The sequence below is a fragment of the Quercus robur genome, chromosome 6, assembly GCF_932294415.1.
Source record: "Quercus robur chromosome 6, dhQueRobu3.1, whole genome shotgun sequence".
Taxonomy (NCBI): Eukaryota; Viridiplantae; Streptophyta; class Magnoliopsida; order Fagales; family Fagaceae; genus Quercus; species Quercus robur.
Genome location: NC_065539.1, coordinates 2,595,767 through 2,616,490, shown reverse-complemented (window position 1 = coordinate 2,616,490; position 20,724 = coordinate 2,595,767). Strand labels below are relative to the sequence as shown.

At 33.6% G+C, this 20,724-nt stretch overlaps 1 protein-coding gene across 1 annotated transcript; it reads left to right on the top strand.

The window, feature by feature from the left end:
• Nucleotides 1-12,506: 12,506 nt before the first annotated feature.
• LOC126690581 (histidine kinase 1) lies at nt 12,507-20,123 on the top strand. Its single transcript, XM_050385782.1, has 13 exons — nt 12,507-13,110; nt 13,701-13,943; nt 14,063-14,818; nt 15,072-15,319; nt 15,401-15,560; nt 15,923-16,049; nt 16,164-16,253; nt 17,110-17,304; nt 17,410-17,479; nt 17,679-17,721; nt 18,003-18,143; nt 18,251-19,438; nt 19,730-20,123. The coding sequence occupies exons 1-13, from the start codon at nt 12,856-12,858 to the stop codon at nt 19,943-19,945; spliced, it is 3,732 nt and encodes a 1,243-aa protein (XP_050241739.1). The 5' UTR covers nt 12,507-12,855; the 3' UTR covers nt 19,946-20,123.
• Nucleotides 20,124-20,724: the final 601 nt, after the last annotated feature.

The following is a 20,724-nucleotide window of genomic DNA, read 5'->3' as shown; positions in this document are numbered from 1 at the left end:
CACAAATCCAGATCCAAGAACACAAACCCAGAAATAAAATAAAAAAACAAAAAAAAAACCCACAAATTGGCCACAGATCCTTAACAAACCCGAAAAAAAACACCCAGATCCTCTATGCTTCTCTCTTTTAGATCTGGACCAATAGACCACCCAATCACTACTGATTGGCCATGGGGTTAAAGAGAGAGAGAGAACAAACTAGACATCAAGAGATTGAACTAAGAAGATGAAAGATCTAGGTTTTAATCACAGAGCGAGATCTTGGTTAAATACAAATTCATAAATCTCAAAGCTCCCATTTTCTCAAACCCAACAAAATCATCAAAGACCCATAACCATAATAGGCCACACCCAAAATTTGGGTTTGTTTTCACTCACTCTCTCTCTAGCAGCTGCGAGTGAGAGAAGTTTTGGTGGGATTTTTTTTTTTTTGGTTCTAGGTTCGATCAGAGGAGGGATGGTGATGGCGGAGAATGATTAGGAAGCGAGTGGTACCAAGTCGAAGTTTGCATGGAAGACTCCAACGGTGATGGGGATGAATGGCGATGATGCTCCTCCTCCTTCTCCTGTAATGATTGGTTCCTCGCCTGATTCTTAGCCAGCTCTTTCCGATGCGGCTGTAGTGGCGGCGGCGGGAGGAGCAACCTCAAAGCCTTGAGGTAGAGGCTGGAGAGCGAGCCAATGGCGTCGTGACAGGCGGTCGGAGAGTTTCGAGAGAGAAGTCAAGATTTTTTGTTTTAGCTCCACCATTGCTAGGTAGGTTGATATGGAGAGAGATCTTGTGTTTTGCTTCATGGCTTTTGGATTGGATTTGGGTTCTTGGCTTCTTACTATTGCTGTTGTTGGGATGGCATTTTTGAGAGAAGAGAGAGAGAGAGAGGTGTTGTTGGTGTTGTTACATTTGAGATCTGGGTGTTGTTTTTTTGAGTGAGTTTGAGCAAAGGAAAGAAAGTGTGTGTGTGTATGTGGGTGTTTTTTTTTCCTTTCTTTGTTCTTAGATCTGAAATTGTGTTCTTCTTGTTCAAGATACACTTAAACCTCAGGGTTTGGTTTTTTTTATTTATTTATTTATTTTTATTTAATTTCTGGGTTTGTATTTTTGGATCTGAGTTTGTGTTCTTATTGTTCTTGTTCAAGACATATTTAGATCTCAATTCATATTTATTGTTCTTGTTCAAGACATATTTAGATCTCAATTCATATGATTTTTAGTTTTTAATTCTGTTTTAAATTTTTTTTATTTAGTTAAAATTAATAAATTAATTTTTTTTTTAATTTAGATGTTGACGAAGCATTTTTAATGTCAAAAAATATTTTTTATTATTAATTTAGGCCATGTGGACATTAATTTAGTATTATTTATTCCTGTCATTTGTCTCGTCAGTTTTCTCCGTTTCTAATGTAATGGCATGAACCAAAACGGGAAACATTTTTCAGGATAAGGACTAAAAACGGTAAAAATAAAATGCAGGAACTAAAATGGAAATAGCCTGAAAATATAGAGACTAAAATATGCTTTCCACCTATAAATAATAAATGACTTTATGTCACTTGAATCCGTTTGGATTGAACTTATTGTTACTGAAACTAAAAATTGAAAATACTGTAGTAAAATAATTTTTAAATGTGTGAATAGTACCGTAGGATCTATTTTTAATAGTTTTTTAGTGCGTGAACAGTACTGTAAATAGTGATGAACAGTGATTTTTTGTTTCCTACACAATGAACTCATGTGATGTCACTATTCACACGTAGGAAAAAAAAAAAAAAAAATCTGAAAATGCAAACTGGTAAACGCAGACGCCCACCCCAAACGGCATCTTTATGTCCTTATCAATGTTGGATTCCATACTAGACTTACTTTCTGTCCTTAACTCACTCAATATAACTCTCTCTCTCTCTCTCTCTCTCTCACACACACACAAGCAAACAAACTCACTCTCTCTCTTTCTAATCCCTATCACAGTTTTGACATAAAAATAAAATATAAAGCTAAAAACTAAAAAGTAATCGAGTCGGTGTGCAGAAAAAATCTTGAAGTAGATATTACACATCTACATTTCGATATTTTTGTTATATTTCTTTTCTTATATTAAAAAAAAAAAGAAAAAAAAAGAAAGGTGAAACCCACTTATCTGCAAATCTGCAACTAAAGGATATTAGCTATACATATAAACTTTTCTATCTAATCTAATCTTTATCAGATCTTTGCCAAGCTTTTCGAGTGGATCATAAATAAATAAGGAGATTATACTGATCTGTACCTCATGACACTGAGTCAAATTAAAATTTTTCATTGGGAATATTATATTCAAGAATGTATAAAGATCTAAAATGTAATCATGGTATTATCCTTCCAATCTTTATGCTTTATATTAGTATATTGTATTACTCTTTCCCGCAGCTACATAAAAATGTGTCACGAAACTTTAGACTGTTTCCAAGTCCATCACTAATAAAGCCATATACATGATATATTTGGCAGTCATCGACTCATCATCAACACAATTACCCAAGGCACCCTTTTGGTAACAAAAGCAAGGTGCTTCCCACATACTAAGAATACAAAACTTAATGCAATTTAACAACTGTGGTAATCTCACATGGCTTTTTGTTGCCAAAACAGAATTTGATAACTGTCCTAAAGGTTTCTCACAAAAAAGAAAAAGAGAAGATAACTGTCCTCAAGGATGGACACTAAACTTGATAAGCCAAAACCCCAAGGTAGGTTGGGATTTTCAACTAGCAATCATCATGTGTCACATTCTTGTAGTTCTCTTTTTAAGAATTATTCCATACCGGGCCCTTAACCTTGATTGTTGAATTGGAACAAGTTCATTCTTATTGCCTCATGAAAAAATTAATGTTCTATGTCTGTCATTTTTGTGTTTGTCTATATTGAAGAAAGTAATGTCAAAAACTTATACATTTTTATTTAAAAACCCATGCTTTAAATAAAATGTAGCTGAGAAGTTTGATTTTTTTATTATTTAATTTTTAATTTGAAAAAACAAAAGGAATCAATAGGAATACAAGTTTTTAGAGGTTTTGGTGAAACAAGCTGCTTCAGCCAAGTTGAGATGGAATCTTCACTACAATAGTTGGCTGACTCATAAACTTCCTGTTTAGATTAAATTCTATAAGAATGTGGCGTAAAACCTAAGTTTTACCTCTTCAATCCCAACATGCCACATCATTATATTACATATTAAAGAATAGGCGTAAATACAATCAATCAATTCTAATATCCATATGAAAATCCAACTTAACTGTGAGTTTATTGAAATGTTATTATGTCTGGTAGGATGTATTGAGTTTTAACTTTTAAATAAAAAATTGATGTGACAATCTCTTATTGAATGATGTAAAACATGGGTTTTACATTCTATCCATACCAAATTTGGACACCTCTTTTTTTTTTCTTTTTTTTAAAAGAAGAAGACTATTGAATCCATTAAGAGAGTTCATGATCTTGATTCTTGACTTCTTAATTAATGTGTCTTTTTTTCCTTTTTCTTTTTAGGGTCCGTTTGGTTAAGCGTTTTGGGAGTCTAAAGGGGCGTTTATAAAAATTCAAAACTCTATTTTACAACCATAACTCCTCATAGCTTTTTTTTTTTTTTTTAATTAACAAACACTTTTGGAGAAAAACTCATCCTAAATCCTTTTTTCTCCTTAGCCTAAAGATATGTCATATTTTAGATTGTATTTGCAACGATTTTCCTCTATAAGAGATGAGATTCCCAGTGTGGCCGTGGAAAATCATACTCTTCCATCCACCTATATGTATTAATGAACCCAAATAAGTTGATAAAAGATCGTAACGTGATGCACATAAACTCATTTCATCTTGATTATTTAATACATTTTTTATTCATTCATACGCTTGTTTTATATTTCATTTCTAGAAGAATCAAATAGGTTGAAAGATCAAATGTGGTAAATTCTACGTATAAAAAAAAAGCTTAACTTCAATTCAGTTTGGTTAGGCCTCAACTAGACGCATTGAAAAATTTTAACTCAGTAAAGGATAACCTTCCCTTCCCCCTTATGCACGTATTTGACTCAATATCTACTCCAATATATTCTAGCTCATTTAATCACTATACTTATAAATAATAAATGAGTCTCTCTCCTTATTAATGTGAGATTTCATATTTAAGTATTTAACTAACTTCTTATCTTCCTTTTTAATTTCCATATCTTTACATTTAGGTTGCTAGTTTTTTATTTATATTAATTATTTAATATAGAAATGCTACACCATATGACATAACATTTTTTTTTTTTTTTTGGTTATAAATCTCTAATTGTAAGTTTGTAACTGTGATTATTAAAAAATAATCACAGTTACATTCAAAGCCCTGAATACTGCATTGAGCAAATGCACATGATGCTTCCCCGAAACAACACCTGCTTGACACAAGAAAAACAACGCTAACACCACCAGCACCACCGATCGATTTACTGCTCTCAATTTCTCCATCATCACATTCATATAAGATTACGTATTTTTTATTTGGGTTTAACTTACCTCCCGTACTTTTGTAACTGGAATATCTTTTTGTGTTAACGAGAAACTGTCACATCACTCACTAACTAAATAAAAAGTGGAGATTAAAACCTACTAACACTTACTATTATGTATGTGGGGAAGGATTTGTTCCAAGGTCACAAGCAGTTTGTCTGCTTTGGGGCCGAAGTTTCCGCATGGCTTTGTTCTTTTCAAGCGATTTTAAAACAAAATGAGATCTCTAGTTAAAAAAGTACTGGAAATAAGCTAAATCCTTTTTATTCTTGAAAAAAAAAATCTATATTCTAACTTAAAAAGGTTATTTCTTTATTTAATTTTCATTATGTTTCTCACTTTTTTTTTTTTTCAATAACCAAGGCAAAATAATAGTAAATAAATAAAATAAGAATTTTGGGGGAATGAATTGAGGATCATATAGCTATTTTGAAAAGTGACTAGCTAAAATAGGAAATATATGTTCTTATTTTAAAATATGAAGACAAATTTTTAAGGAGATTAATGTGTGAATCTTCACAATTATGGAATGAAATGGCACTCATTTCATCCACACCGGGAGAAATTATAAGATCCACATGGTGGACAAGTGATGTGGTCCACCATTCCATTAAAAAACTTCCACTTGTTTAAAATTGTTAGTAAGAAAATTTTTTTAAACATAAATTAATTACTGACTCAGCAATTTTAAATAAGTTTAAGTTTTTTAATGGAATGGTAGACAAGTGACGTAGTTCACCAAAGGACTCTATAATTTCTCCCACAGCGGATACATGTTATTACAATTACCTAATCAAAGAAAGATTGCCAAGTTAGATTTTTTGTACTACTGATTGAATTGCAAGATGTTGAATGGCAATCAATGTGATAAGTATTGCTACCTAAATTGGAGAGAAACAAGAGATATAGAGAAAACAAATCCCCCTAAATTGTGTGAAATGACATGTATACCTTCACTTGTTTTTAATCCTATGCTGTGTTGTATGTGGCAACTGTGACTCTTTTGGGTCTTTTTATTCTTGCTTTTATCTTATTTTTTTATTCTCAATTTTTGTCTTGATAGTCATTGCTGGAACGTGGTATAAGTACGAGTATGTATAATAGTGACAGTTTTTCTTTTTCTGTTTTTAACGCAGTTACTATATTTTTTTAATTTGCGCTACATTTCTTTTTGGTTCTTTTTTTGTTGTGTGTATGTGTGTGTATATATATATATATATATATATATATTAAATGATAAAATTATTTTTTTGTAAATAATAATAATAGAAATAATCACACTTTATTAAAAAAAAAAATTTGTTTTATGTAATAGAGGCGTGAAAGAAAAGTTATACAAATTAAAGAATTTTTTATCTCTTTACTTTTCTACTCCTGAAGCCAATCATCATGAGAAAAAGCCTATAAAAAAAAAATTATTCTCCCACTTTTCTATCATTTTCCCATTTTCTATTCATTCACTTTTCCATCAATATTGTGGTGTCAATTTTATAAAAGTCATGTGCGCACTATGTTTTCTGCCGTAGCACATACATAATTATTGCTAACTATTAAACTCTCTTGTAGGTTAATTTTATGAAATAAATATTTATTGAGAACCCTGTGTTTTTAGGTCAAACTTTGATATGAGTCTTAGGTGGAGTTTGGATCCACGTTTCTACACCCACGTTTACATGTTTTCTCCTTCTTCTTCTTCTTTTATTTTATTTTATTTTTTTAAGATCAGCGCCTATGAACAATAAAAAAAGAGTGAATAGTAATTTTTCACACATTTAAAAATTATTTTGTAATAGTATTTTCAGTTTTTAGCAAAATAAGTTGTATCCAAACGGACCCTTAAAAGAAAAATTTTGTCCATCAAAAGGCGAAAAATGGTATTCTGGTGTGTTTAGTTATTCATTATTGTTGTTGTTGCAGTGGAATAGTAGATAAGCCATTGTTTGTAGGTGGAAATATTAGGGCTCATTTGTTAGAGAAGTTTGAGTAATGTTGTTTGTAGTTTTTTAAAATACGTGTGGGTAAAAATATATGTAAAAATGTGTGTAATGTTGTTTAAAAATTGAAAATATATTGTTTAGATAGTCTACCAAACAGGGCCACTATCTAATATATTTGATCCGTTAGATCTAAGAACCACAAAGCTTTGGTTTTGTGTCACAATACAAAATGTTTGCTGGGATTGGAATAAGCTGCTCGGGCCCTTTTTAGATGCTCTTAATATAATGGGTTCGCACTCAGGGCATGTTTAATATTCCATGGCAATGGAGTGACTATTGAAAGCATCTTCAATTTTGAAGGCTTTTTAAGAAACTGGAACCTACCAAGAGGGTCTAGAGGAAAAATGGTTTGAGTTACAGGGTTAACAGTATATTATAATTATCTTAAAAAAAAAATAAAAAATAAATAAAAACTGGAACACCTCATCAAATTAGTGCGTAAATAAAAATGACCCTTGTTACTTTTCCCTACAATGGTTTTTTATATCAATAATGGGATTGTGAATTCAAGAAAATGACCTAACCTATGTATGGATTGGACTAGTCACGACCTTAGCTAGAGACTGATCTTTTGTCACAAAATTACAAATTAAACACCATCTTTTCAGTGTGCTTTCCTTCCTAGCCTTTTGCGAGTGCTTCTAGCCTTCTAGGTAGAGATTAGAATGATACATGTGTTTGGCATGGTGTGGGATGCCCAATTAGACGATCTTATTCTTCTTTCTTTTTTTTTGAGAGAACAATCTTATTCTTCAGAATATCATTATCCTTATCGTTGCATCAACATCAAAAAATATCCGTATCAAAAAATAAAATCAAAAAATATCCGTACCATACAATGGGCTTTGGTTATTTATTGCCTTGCTTTCATTGGCAAGCAGCCACGCATGCCACCCACCTCTTTTGAGGTAATCTTATGTAGAAAATGAGTCACTTTCTATTAGAAAATGTTTTAATCACAGATTTTTAGTGATTACATACAGAACATTTAGGTTTTGAATTTTAAAAATTCTGTGTCAAGGCATAGAGTAAACTGTAGTTGGCAATTACAATTTGATTGACACAATTAAAACTTATCTTAAATTTTTGAGTAAATGTCTAGAGATTTAAAAAATTTTGTTTACTTTTTTGACTTTTGAATTTTACAAATACCACTCATGACTCTGTCGTTAGTATCAATTTTGTCTTTAGATTTATTTATTTTTTGAGAATCCCGTCATTAGATTTTCTAATTAAATTACTAGTAGCATATAATTTAGGTTTGTGTCAAATCAAACCTTCTATTAATATTTTCTATTACAACCTTTGTTTTTGTTTTTTTTAGAAAACTTTCTATTACAACGTAAAGAACTTAATCATTGGAAGTATACATGAAAATAATAATGGCACTTTCAAAATTATAGATGATATGGTAGAATTATATGCACATCACATGATTAACTTCATTAATCTTTTAACTGAAAATACTAACATAAGCCATAAGGCCTAAGTTGTCACAAATATAAAGTTTAGGGTGTTAATTGTTCAAATAAAAAATGTAAGGACTAAACACTCGTTTCAAACTCTAGAGTGTTGTTTTTGTAATCCTCCATTGTAGTTATTGATTTTTTTTTTTTTTTTTTAAAGAGTTGTTATTTGTAAAAAGCCCACTTTTTTAAACCTTGGGGTCGAATATTTGTAATAAATGAATTTAATTAATTTTTTTTAAGAATATTTGAAAAGTAACACCAAAGAAAGCTAATCCAATCATTCTAGCACTAAAGATGGATTGGTGCAAAATTGTGGTATGGTTCATTCCTTTAGTTTTAAGCCACAAGTTTTCAATGGTGGACTTTTGATTATCAATTAATTGACGAATCAAATGCTCCGTTGGTGTGAAGACCTCCACATTTTTCAATGCTAGCCTTCCCTGTTGATTCTTTGTCTGATTCAGATAATTCAATTCCTTGACATACAATGTACTGATGAGTTTGATACCGACTGACAGATTCTTGAATTCTCTGATCTTTGCCGTGTATTCTTTCAAATAGACATAAAAAATCATACCTAAGATTTTCCAAGTTTGGTTGTTGGAGCTGAGATAGGAAGTTCCTATGGGACAAGAAGACATTTCCTTAAAATGGATCCCAGTTGTTCATTATCAAAAGGTTTTGCGAGCCATGGATATACATGGCAGATAGCACACACACACACACCATGAAAACGTCAATCATAGTGGAGTTTTGGAATGTGGCTAAACATGCACCCAATCCCTCCACTCTCTTGTGGGATTGACAAATCTTCCTGTACGACTTTTGCCATTTTGTGTGTCTCAAAATAAGTACGTGAAGCATGTTACATGTGCATCTAAGCAGAGGCATGAATTTTAATGAAAAAAAAAAAAAAAAATTACAAAGAGACCAAACTCTTAAAATTCCAATCTTTTCCTTTGCTTTAATCTGAATTGTGGGAAAAAAGAGATTAAAAGAAAATATTTCCAAATTTCTTTGGGTAAAAAATCAAGAATAACAAAAGGCTGAGTTGCTCTACCACACTGATGATAATGCTTCTTAATTGTGTTCTTGTTTTGGCTAAGGCAAATAGGAATGAAATGGTGTGGAGAGTGGAGAGTGGAGAGTGGAGAGTGATTAGCACTAAAGTCATGTAAGTTTAAAGGTTGATTAGGACTTTAATTAAGCTGAGCTCTCAGTGTAGTGGCTGTTTACATAAGCACATGAGAGAGCTTACAGCATGGGAGATTATGGATTAGTGAGGTGGAGCACAAAAGCTATGTTCTAGAGGACCAACCTTGTCAAATCAAGGTACCTAGTGCACACCCCATACATTGTCGTGGCTTTATTAATTAGTCTTTGTCTTATGTATCACTGTATGATTACTATCACTCTTATCAGCTACCACCACTTGCCCCCCAAAAAAATCATATTTATTTAGCTGCTACCACCACTTGCGACAAGGAAATTATGACCTATATGGTTTTCTTACTTTCAGTATACCCATGCTTATATTGCTTTGTTAGGTCGTTAAGGAAAGTCTTGCAAGAAAGTAGTTCTCAGGGAAAAATATAAACGAAAGGAATGGTGGAAAAGAAACAAGGATTAAAATTTATCATAATGTTTTGTTAGGTCGTCAAGTTTTTGAATTATGTGGTGAAAATGACATTTCCTCCTATGAAGTAGTTGCAATTTTGACTCGGGTAAGCCCAATGATAATACTTCTCATTCCAACTGAAAGCTCTTTACCAAGCTTAATTTTTATATGCATAAAATGAATAGTCTTGTGGTTTAGTGACATTGCGATTTAAAAAATAAAGAGGAGAAAAATTATGCAAACAAAACACAATACATATAATATAAATTGGAGTAAGAGACAAAGGACCACGGAGTAGGGACAAGTAAGCAAAAAGCGTGTGCGTGCATGAATGCACAAATCTTTGTGAATAGAGTGTGTGTGTATGAGCGCTGCTATAAGTGAATGTTTGAACAAGTATGTGTATGAAATGGTTTGTGAAAAGAAAAATGAGAGGTATTGGTATTCAAAAATGCAATGATCACAACTAGGTCAACTATGGCAAAGTTGTGGTCCTAGCATTATTCATTGATATTACTTATGTTGTGTCATTGATGTTAGTGTACTTAACTTGTTACTGTTGATGGCCATTGTTGCTGGCGTTATTGTCATAAAAATTCTGACTTGACTTGTTTTCGGGCCAAAGTTAAACCGTGATGATGAATTGCCCTTTACTTGTTTCCTACCAAATCTTACTCTAGAGTCTCGACTTGTTTTCATCTGGCATAACAAATGAATTGTGCAATTGTTATATCTATCAATCACGATATAATGTGCCCTAATCACACAACCACAACAATCATGTCAAAGCTATACATGTGTAAAAACCTAATTCCTAGGTCCCACACAAGTTTTCTAAATACATCTACTTTGTGCTAAAAATCTACCATATAGATTTTGCAAAATCCTATAAATTGCCAATGACCTACTTTTTGGGCCCCACAACTAGAGTGAGACTACAAAACTGACATAAACTAATTAAAGAATTAGCCCCGCCAATTCCATAATGAAAGGAAAAATGTGAAGAAACAAAAAAGTTTTGTAAGTCATAAATACATTCCATCCTCTTGAAAAAAAAAAAAAAAAAAACTTTCCACCCCCTTCTTCAAATCTCCCCTCACCTAATTTATTATAAGAAATTAAATAAAAAAAAAGAACAAATATTTATAGAGATCATACTTAAAAGAAACTACCCAAGATTTTTTTTAAAATAAAAATCAAACACTTCTATTATTATTATTATTATTATTATTATTATTGGGAAAAAAGACCGTTGGCATAATTATATAGATTATGTTATTTAAAAATTTCCACCGATGAAGAAAAACAATAAAGTTGGAAAAAAAAAGTTTATTCTATAAGACATTTTTACTATTTTACTTTGGATAAGAAACAGTAATTCCGTTCCGTAATTCCGGTCTTTTAAAGATGTGCATTTCAAAAGTCATAGGCTTTTCCCCTTCGCTATCTTTTACTACGGCTCTTTTTGCGGTATTAGAATTCAACATTGTACTACTAAAGGCTAAGATCCAAATCATAATTTATCCCACACGACCGACAAAATAGCCGTGCACATCATTGCACAATGCATACCCAAAGACCATGTTCAAATTTCAATAGTCGAAAGTGACACTAGAATAGAATAGACACCAGATCTTAATCATACAATTCAATTCCATGTTCCCCAACCCCCCAAGTTTCCAACAATGAGCCAATGACATAACTGATAACTTCATGGTTTGAATATAATATTCATATGGCGGTGCAGTGCTATCTTTTTCCAACTCCCAAACTTTCTCTTCCTTCCAATATCATTTTTGTGGATTCAAATCTGGTATCCCATCAAAAAAAAAAAAAAACAAATTCTAGTATAAATTGGGTTCTGCTCAACTATTAAAGTTTCTAATGGTTGAATAAGAGATTTATGGTTCAATCTCCGCTTGCAACAAAAATCGATTGGTAACTTGGTTTGATGATAAAGAACTATCATTAAAAACAGACATTATAGGTTGAAACTCTCTTAAAAAAAATCTAATATAATGTTGAATCACTGGATGAGTTGAAAGTTAAAAATTCACTTTTAATCTTAGCCCTTGAATTGAAATTTTTTTATAATCTTTCATCCTTTTTTACTTTTCTAACTTTTACATCTCACACTCTCAATTAATTAATTATATGGCAATGACTAATTACAGCTTGCAATTATCGCACTGGATCCAAATCCAATTTTAATATTGCTGGTCATGGTCAAACCCGTGCAAGGAGGAAATAGTTCTGCCTAGTCTCACTCGGTCAATTAACAATCTCCTCAATATTAGGTCTGTTTCAACCTCTTTGAATTTCAACAATTATGTCTAACGGATAAACACTTGATTGTTAAAGAATAAAGAATAGTAATTAGAGACATGGTATTGCATTTGAATAAAATTTCTATCTTGCGTTATTATAGGTATGATACTCACTATGATCATAACCATGATTTCCAAATGTTTTAATTTTCACAGTTTCTTAATTAGTGAATATAGGTTATGATTAGATCTCTCTTAAAATAAACAATTTTATCATAGACTCCAAAAGTATTATACAACAACAAAGCTTTAGTTCCAAATTTTTTTGGATCGATTACAAATCTTCTACAAATTAGCAGGAGTTGGTCACATGTACTATAGCAAAAAATATTATAAATAATACTAAATAAATTGAGAAAAGTATAAATAAGTTAGGTACTAAGTAGGGTAAAAGAATATATATCCCCAAGTCCAATTGGCTGTAATTGAAGTTTTTTAAAGCTTAGTTGAGTTTAGTTTAGGTGAGATATATGGATAAGGACAAAAAAAAAAATGTAGAAGTAATGTGAGTGATTTACACTGTGGACTGAACACTTGATAAGTTATCTCTTAAATAAGAAGTGTCTTCAACTGGTTTGCCACATCGGGTGGTGGCCTAAGCAAGTTTAGTCTTTTTTTTCATGCTCAGAATCCAATTATACAACAACGGTCGAATTTGGCAAAGTGCAATTGGATAAAGGGTGGGAGGTGTGGCATGAATGTTGTGGATGAGGAATCACCTACCCACTTCAGAAATTTGTAAACCAAAATATGCTTATTGCCTTGAAAAAGTGGGAAATGACACAAGCAGTGTATTAAAAACACCCACCCAAGAACCTCTCTCTCTCACTGGCACACACTACCACACAGGCACAACACACTAACACAGACGCAGACAGGTTCTTTGTTAATGCATGCTTTATAGTTTGAGGAGGGTATGGCAGAAAAGGCAGATGAGAATCATTGTGGAAGTAGTGAATATTGTTCACCATCTCCAAGTACACCAATGGGAACTCCTCTGAGAAGGGTGTTGGATAGAATATCAGGCTTTGCCTCTCCTTGGAATAGGAGCACAACTCCAAGCGGTCGAAGAATCTTTCACAGGGATGTTGAAAGAGAAGAGTTTGAGTTTGCTAGTACTCACTGTCTCTCCTCCTACTACAGTGTCTTTGTGGCTCGCCTTGCAATCATGGTTTGTGAAATTTTGCCCTGCACTTTTGTTTTAGTAACATGTTTGATATTCTATCATATAAACAATAATATGATCAGCTTGAGTAAGCAGAGTCTACAATTGAGCTAATACAAATGCCTATTAATATCAGCATACATACTACATATAATACTAGTGTAGTCAGCTTCAATGATATTGAACATGATGGTATTAATCAAGGAACATCACATAAGTTTAGCGCCTCTAAGTCTCTGTAATTTTATACTGGAACTGCAGAAACTCCCAAGATAAGAGAACCCATTTTGCTTAAATGGTTGGAAGTCATTTCTTTGCCTAACTGTTTCAGATTCTGTTGATACTAACTAATAATGTCCCTGGCCTTCCCTAACCTCCCATACCTTCCTCCTGCATATACATTTTCACTTCTGCCAGAGAAGGAGATTTCTTTTAATTACTTTTTTTACATGGTAAGTATAAGAAACCAGAATTCAGTTGTTAGAAGATCTTATTTGGTAAAAGAAGAAACTGGAAAGTGGAAACTTATGTGTATACCCAGAAACTCATATTTGGTTCTTTAATCTATTAACTTTGTCTTTTGTGGTTTTAAACAGGTCATGCTAGCCATCTTAATTGGGCTGCTAACCATATTAACATGGCATTTTACAAGGGTCTACACAACAAAATCACTGAATAACTTAGCATATGGCCTTCGTAATGAACTTCTACAACGTCCCATTTTACGGATGTGGAACATCTTAAACTCAACTTCTGAGATAACTACAGTGCAGCTTAAACTGTCAGAGTACGTGTTCAAACGGTACAGCAAACCTGCTACGCAAGCAGACGAAGTTGAGGTTGACTGTTAAACCATTCATTATATCTTATGTTACTTGTAAATTTTATTTGAGACTTATTTATCCCAAACGAAAATGTTTGGCAATATTGTTTATTAATAGTTTTCTAACTCTTACAGCTATACGAAGCAATGAGGGATGTAACATGGGCACTATTTGCTAGTCGTAAAGCTCTCAATGCAATAACTATCAATTATAAAAATGGTTTTGTCCAGGCATTCCATAGAGATCACAGGAGTAACAATACATACTACATCTACTCTGATCTGGTAAACTATTCAATAAGTGGATCTAATGAGCAATCCATTCATGGTAACATTTCTGCAATTTGGTATCGAGAACCCCTTGATCCCCTTACTGGTGTGAAAATAGGAAAAGCAAAGCCAATCCCACCAGATGATCTAATCCATATTGCAGGCCTTCCACAAGTACCAGATGGTGTGGCTTCATGGCATGTGGCGGTAAGCAAATCTATAGATTCACCTGTTCTTTCAGCAGCACTGCCAGTTTGGGACCCTTCAAATAAAAGTATAGTAGCTGTTGTGGGTGTTACAACGGCACTATATAGTGTTGGCCAGCTTATGAAGGAGCTTGTTGAAGTTCACAGTGGGCATATATATTTAACATCCCAAGATGGTTTTCTACTTGCTACTTCTTCAAATACTCCACTTTTGACAAAATCAACTAAGGGGCCCAATCTTACGATGGCTATTGATTCTGAGGATCCTGTAATACGAATGGGAGCCCGGTGGTTGCAGAGAGCCTATGGAAACAACTTTCCTCCAAATCCTGAGGTTCATCAAGAGAACATCAATCTCGGCGGTGATCAGTACTACATTGACTCATTTTTCCTAAAACTAAAGAGGCTTCCTATGGTAAGTCTTGACCAGAATTTTGCATCTTTTGTTCTGCTGAAATTTTAGGTCCTATGTTGTTAAGAACTTGGATAGTAGGTGCTGCAGACCAGATAGAAATGATTGTATGTTAAACATTTTACTGATTATTCTTTGTTGAACCAAAATTTCCAGGGGGATTGTACATGTTTTCACTTCTTTTTTAATCAGCCTATACTAATATGAAAGTTATTAGCATAAAGCAAGAAATTGAATTGAGTTGAACTTTGTGCAGGTGGGGGTCATCATCATTCCAAGGAAATATATAATGGGCAAGGTAGATGAGAGAGCCTTCAAAACAATGGTTATATTGATATCTGCATCTTTATGTATCCTATTCATTGGATGCATCTGCATTTTGATACTGACTAATGGGGTGTCTAAGGAAATGAAACTAAGAGCAGAACTAATAAGCCATCTTGATGCAAGAAGAAGGGCAGAGGCTTCTAGTAACTATAAAAGCCAATTTCTAGCGAACATGAGGTGAGTAATTTCAAGTGTTAGATTTTGTAGATATTTGTCTTATGAGGTTATGGTTCAATAATAAAACCTGATGCATTGCAGTCATGAACTGAGGACACCTATGGCTGCAGTAATTGGTTTGCTGGACATTCTCATATGTGATGATTGCCTCACAAATGAACAATATTCAACTGTTACACAGATTAGAAAATGCTCAACAGCTCTACTCCGGCTTCTTAACAATATATTGGATTTGAGCAAGGTGAGCTATAAAACAAGCCAACTACTGATTTCTACATATTGTGTATCAAAACAAGCTAGAGTATATGTTCATACAGTTACTAAGTGGAGAGAATTAGTTGATCACCTTCCAGTAACTATCTACCAAACAATTGAAAGGAAAAACACCTAGATTTTTATCAGAAGTTAAGAACCACACTTAATCAGATGACAACATGCTTAGTATAATGTTTGTTGAGCAGATTTACCACAATAATTACTTCTTCACTTTCAACTATCACAGCAATATTTTGAATTTATAAGAAACAACTCTAAATAACAAGAGTGACAGAACTTTATTCTACATACTGTGCTCCTGACAACGAAAATAAAAACACTATGTAGGTTGAATCTGGAAAACTGGTGCTGGAGGAAACTGAGTTTGACTTGGGGCGAGAACTTGAAGGACTTGTTGACATGTTCTCTGTGCAATGCATTAACCACAATGTAGAAACTGTTTTAGATATCTCTGGTATGACTTTAGTTCTCATGGTATAAGATAATTCAAATTACTGGCCAAAGATTATTATTATAAGTTTAGCTATCTGTTTCTGATATTCCTTATCACTATCTGTTTCCTGTGTAGATGATATGCCAAAATTAGTTCGAGGAGACTCTGCAAGAGTTGTTCAAATTTTTGCAAATCTAATCAGCAATTCTATCAAGTTCACGACATGTAAGTGCAACTCATATATCGAAATTTTGCCAGCCCTAGTTCTGCAGTGCTACAGCTACAATTATGAAAGCTATCATACTGTAAAAAAATGAATAAAAAAAAATGTTTATCTCTAAATTGGTTTGGAGGAAAATTCCTCCAACCAATTAAGTGGTGATTGAAAAAGCATCCATGTCTACTTTAGTCACATGACCTAAAAGAACTCTTTTAGGTCACATAATGGTTGGAGGAGATTCCTCCAAACCGGTTTGGGGGAAAACTTTTTCCCTAAAAAAAGGGGGGTATTTTTCAGAAGTTGGAGCTACAAATAATTGGGGACCTTGTGCTTGAGAACTATTTTTGGTTGTTTTTATTGTAGCTCAGATATCTTGCAAGTTATCATTTATTCATGGAAGCATCTGATCCCTGTTCTTTCCTCACTAATGAATTTAATATTTATCAAAATAAAAGTTAATATTTCTCCACTATTCATTTTGGTTCATCTCATTTTTTATGGATGTATAAGAAGAAAGCAGAGATGTTTGACTTAATTGTATTTATAAACTGTCCAAGAAACTACCAATTAATAAAACCGTCAGAAGTAGGTGACTCTTCATTTGAGTCCTTGCAGACGGTAAAGAAAGCCAATGATTTTTTAAATCTTGTAAGTTAAACATTCACACAATGTTTGGTATTTTACATTATGGAGAAGTAATTTCATCCCCAAATTCATCATAGGAGAATATACAAATGTAGGCCTATTGTCAATAATGATAACACATAAAGTAACAACACAAAGTACATTAATTACAAAACGATCACATTTCTCAATAAATAAAAAGTAACCTGCAACTGAACTGTTCTGAATGGCTTACAGCGGGTCATATCATCCTTCGAGGATGGTGTGAGATCTCAAATTCTTCCGTTGATGCTGAGAAGTTTCCTTTCGATCAGAAGAAATCACGATGTGCACATAAGATGAAGTGGAAGCAACAGGGAAACCATATGAAAAGGGCCTGCAAGAAAGACAATAGAATGATTCTTTGGTTTGAAGTTGATGACACTGGCTGTGGTAGGAATCTCAAAACATTCTATAATGATATTGAAACTCTGCATCCACTTGTAAAATTAGACACTCCATTAATGAATAAAATTAACAGTTAGTTCATATTTGTAGGTATTGATCCAAGCAAGTGGGAATCTGTATTCGAAAGCTTTGAGCAAGCTGACCCCTCAACAACACGAACGTAAGTAAAACAAAACAAGCTTCATTCTCAAAACAAATGTGTCAATTACAGATTTTATCTGATGAATACGGTCTATTGTTTGCTATTGAGCTGTCTGAATAAAAATAGACCAATATTTCTAAAAGTGTAAGTAATTCATCAAAAAACAAGAACTGAAATTGCCAGAATGTTATTTCTGAAACCTTTTTGATAATTTCAGGCATGGTGGCACTGGTCTTGGACTATGCATTGTACGGACCTTGGTGAGTGAAGTTTTCCAGTATATATGTTGATGATGCATAGCATATAACTAACTAGAAACAACACACCTATAAATATCAAATTTGTGAAGTTTTTGACCTTTAGGCCATCAGCTGTATGTTTAGAATTGTGCCAAATAATCCTGGAAAGCTACTATTATATTATACTAAAATTTTATAGGGAGAAAAGAAGGTTATATCTTACTTTCTATGTTTTATATAGTCCAATGCACCATATAGAGTGAATCTCTTTGTCCAGCTTACAATTATACTGGTGATGACAGGTTAACAAGATGGGTGGAGAAATCAAGGTTGTAAAGAAGGATGGTCCAGGAACTCTAATGCGACTATACTTGCTTCTCAGAGCACCTGTAGATGGCATAGAACAAAATTGTCAAGTAGATTTTGCAAAGCATAATTTAGTAGTAAGTAAAAAATTATTTTCTTTAGAATACTATTTGAAAACTCATGTGTAGTTCCACTATGGAACAATCAAACAGCAAGTGCTTATATATTTGAAATGTGAATGTAGGTGCTGCTTGCACTACATGGCAGAATGGGTAGATTGATTATGTCCCAGTGGTTGCATAAAATTGGAGTTTTCACTTTAGAGGCATCTGAATGGAATGAACTGACACAGATTCTCCAGGAACTCTTCTGTGCCAGAAAATCAGTTCATGATAATGGCTTTGATGCACAATGTTCAGTAAGTGAGCGCTTGAAGGCAAAACTACTGAAAATAAAAGACATGGCAAACCCAGTTTTCATCATAGTTGTTGATATAGGGCTACTTAACTTGAGCACAGATATATGGAAGGAACAACTAAACTTTCTTAACAATTACTTTGGGAAAGCAAAGTTTGCATGGATGGTTTATTATGATACTTCCAATGCCATAAAGCTGGAGCTTCGCAGAAAGGCGAATGTATTGATGGTTAACAAACCTCTATACAAGGCCAAGATGATTCACATCCTGGAAGCTGTCATAAAGGAGACAAATCTTGAGCAGCAGAAAAAAAGTTCAAATGCTTTGAGAATTACCAAAGAAGGTGATTTGCATGAATGTCTTGAGATTGATGCCACACATTTTGACACTGCCAGCTCTGATGATTCTGATTTGTCTGAAATGGGGGGTCCTAATTCTGTCAAAGGGTTTCACACTGGGGAAAAACAAAGAGAAGGGATTAGGAAACCTTGTTCTTTAGGATACAAGACAATTAATAACTGCTTAGAGGAATTCACTCCTGTCTATTCAAAAGAAAATGATTCAACCAAAAGCGATCCATGTCAGATCAGGCTGAACTCTCATGATGTTAAAGATGAAGAACCTAAATGTTGCACAAAAGAAGCATCATTTTCAATAGAACCTCAGCGTGAAAATGCTGAATGTGAAGCTAGAAATTTGGTTAGCAGCTGTCCTACACAGCAAGGTAATTTATATTCAAGTAAAGCTGTGAATGAACAGAAATCTCTTGAAGGCCTACGCATAATGCTTGCAGAAGATAACCCAGTACTCCAGAGAGTTGCAACCATAATGCTAGAAAAAATGGGGGCAATAGTTATTGCTGTGGGAGATGGACTTCAGGCAGTAGATTCTCTGAATTGTATGATTAACGCAGAAGATTGTGGAAGGGAATCTCTCTTTGAAGAAAGCAACACAAGATCACAAACAGAAATCAAGGATTCCCCTCCATATGACTTGATCCTCATGGATTGCCAAGTAAGAATCTATTACAATGCATACTTTTCTAATGCTCTAGTGTCTTGGTTATCATAATATATTGAATAATAGATGAATAAAAAGAACAAAAAAAAAATCCTATGTAGTTTCCTTAGATAGCTCTTGCTTTTGAGAGTAAAACTAGAAGCGATTTTAAAAGGAATGCTTAGGAAATATCACCTCAGTCTGTTTCATTTGACAATGATCATATTGTGTTGGTTTACCATGTGAATGTGCTTAGATTGATCTTATGACATGAAAGTTCTGAACATTTCTCTTTGTGACAAACAGATGCCAAAGATGGATGGTTATGAAGCAACAAAAATAATCAGGAAATCAGAAGTGGGAAACGGATTGCACATTCCCATTGTTGCACTGACAGCCCATGCAATGTCATCAGATGAAGCCAAGTGCTTGGAGGTGGGCATGGATGCTTATCTAACAAAGCCAATTGACTACAAGATGATGGTGTCCACAATTCTTTCACTCACTAAAAGAATGGCCTAACTTACACGTCAAGCGAAAGCTAACAAAACCAGTGGCTTAGGCAGCCTTCGGATGTAAAATTGGATAGTAGTACTGAGAAAGTGCATTGTAAAAGTATGTTGAGTTCTCCTATATGATTCTAGAGATCCACCTTCAATATATATTACATGACCCAATGCACTATGCTTGATTGCCCGAATCTAATAGACAATATAATTTGGAAAAATGTCAGATCACACCTGTATAATATGTTGGGTAGATAAGACAAAACTTAATTAGAGACAGCAACAAGGCGACACAACAGGGTTGGATCAAGGGTGCCCTATCCCCAATTTGGGATGGGGCAAACAAAACCATGTGGAATAGGGCAAGTTATAGGTATTTTTGCCGTCTCCAAGTTGAGATGACTATAGGTATTTTTGTCATCTCTAAATTGAGGTGACTTTGGCTCTTAGGTCAAGTGTACCGAATGCCGATGGCAAAATTTCCTCGTTCTACTATGTCCCGCAGGTTTTCCCCACCCAAAAAAAGGGTGACATGGCAATAATAAGTTTTGCTCACCCCACTCTAAATGTATGTGTGTATATATATACAATGTCCTTATCATTCCCAAACAATTTGCTCTCTCTCTCTCTCTATTAGCACTCATACACTTTCCCTCACATTTTCTTTCCTCTATCTCATTAAACCTAAAACCTAAAAGCTTAAATATACTCATTGTGTTTAAAGCAATCATGTTTTATTAATTTCTATTTGCAGCTACACGCAAAAAGAAAGAGAAGGACAGTCAATTTTTCTTA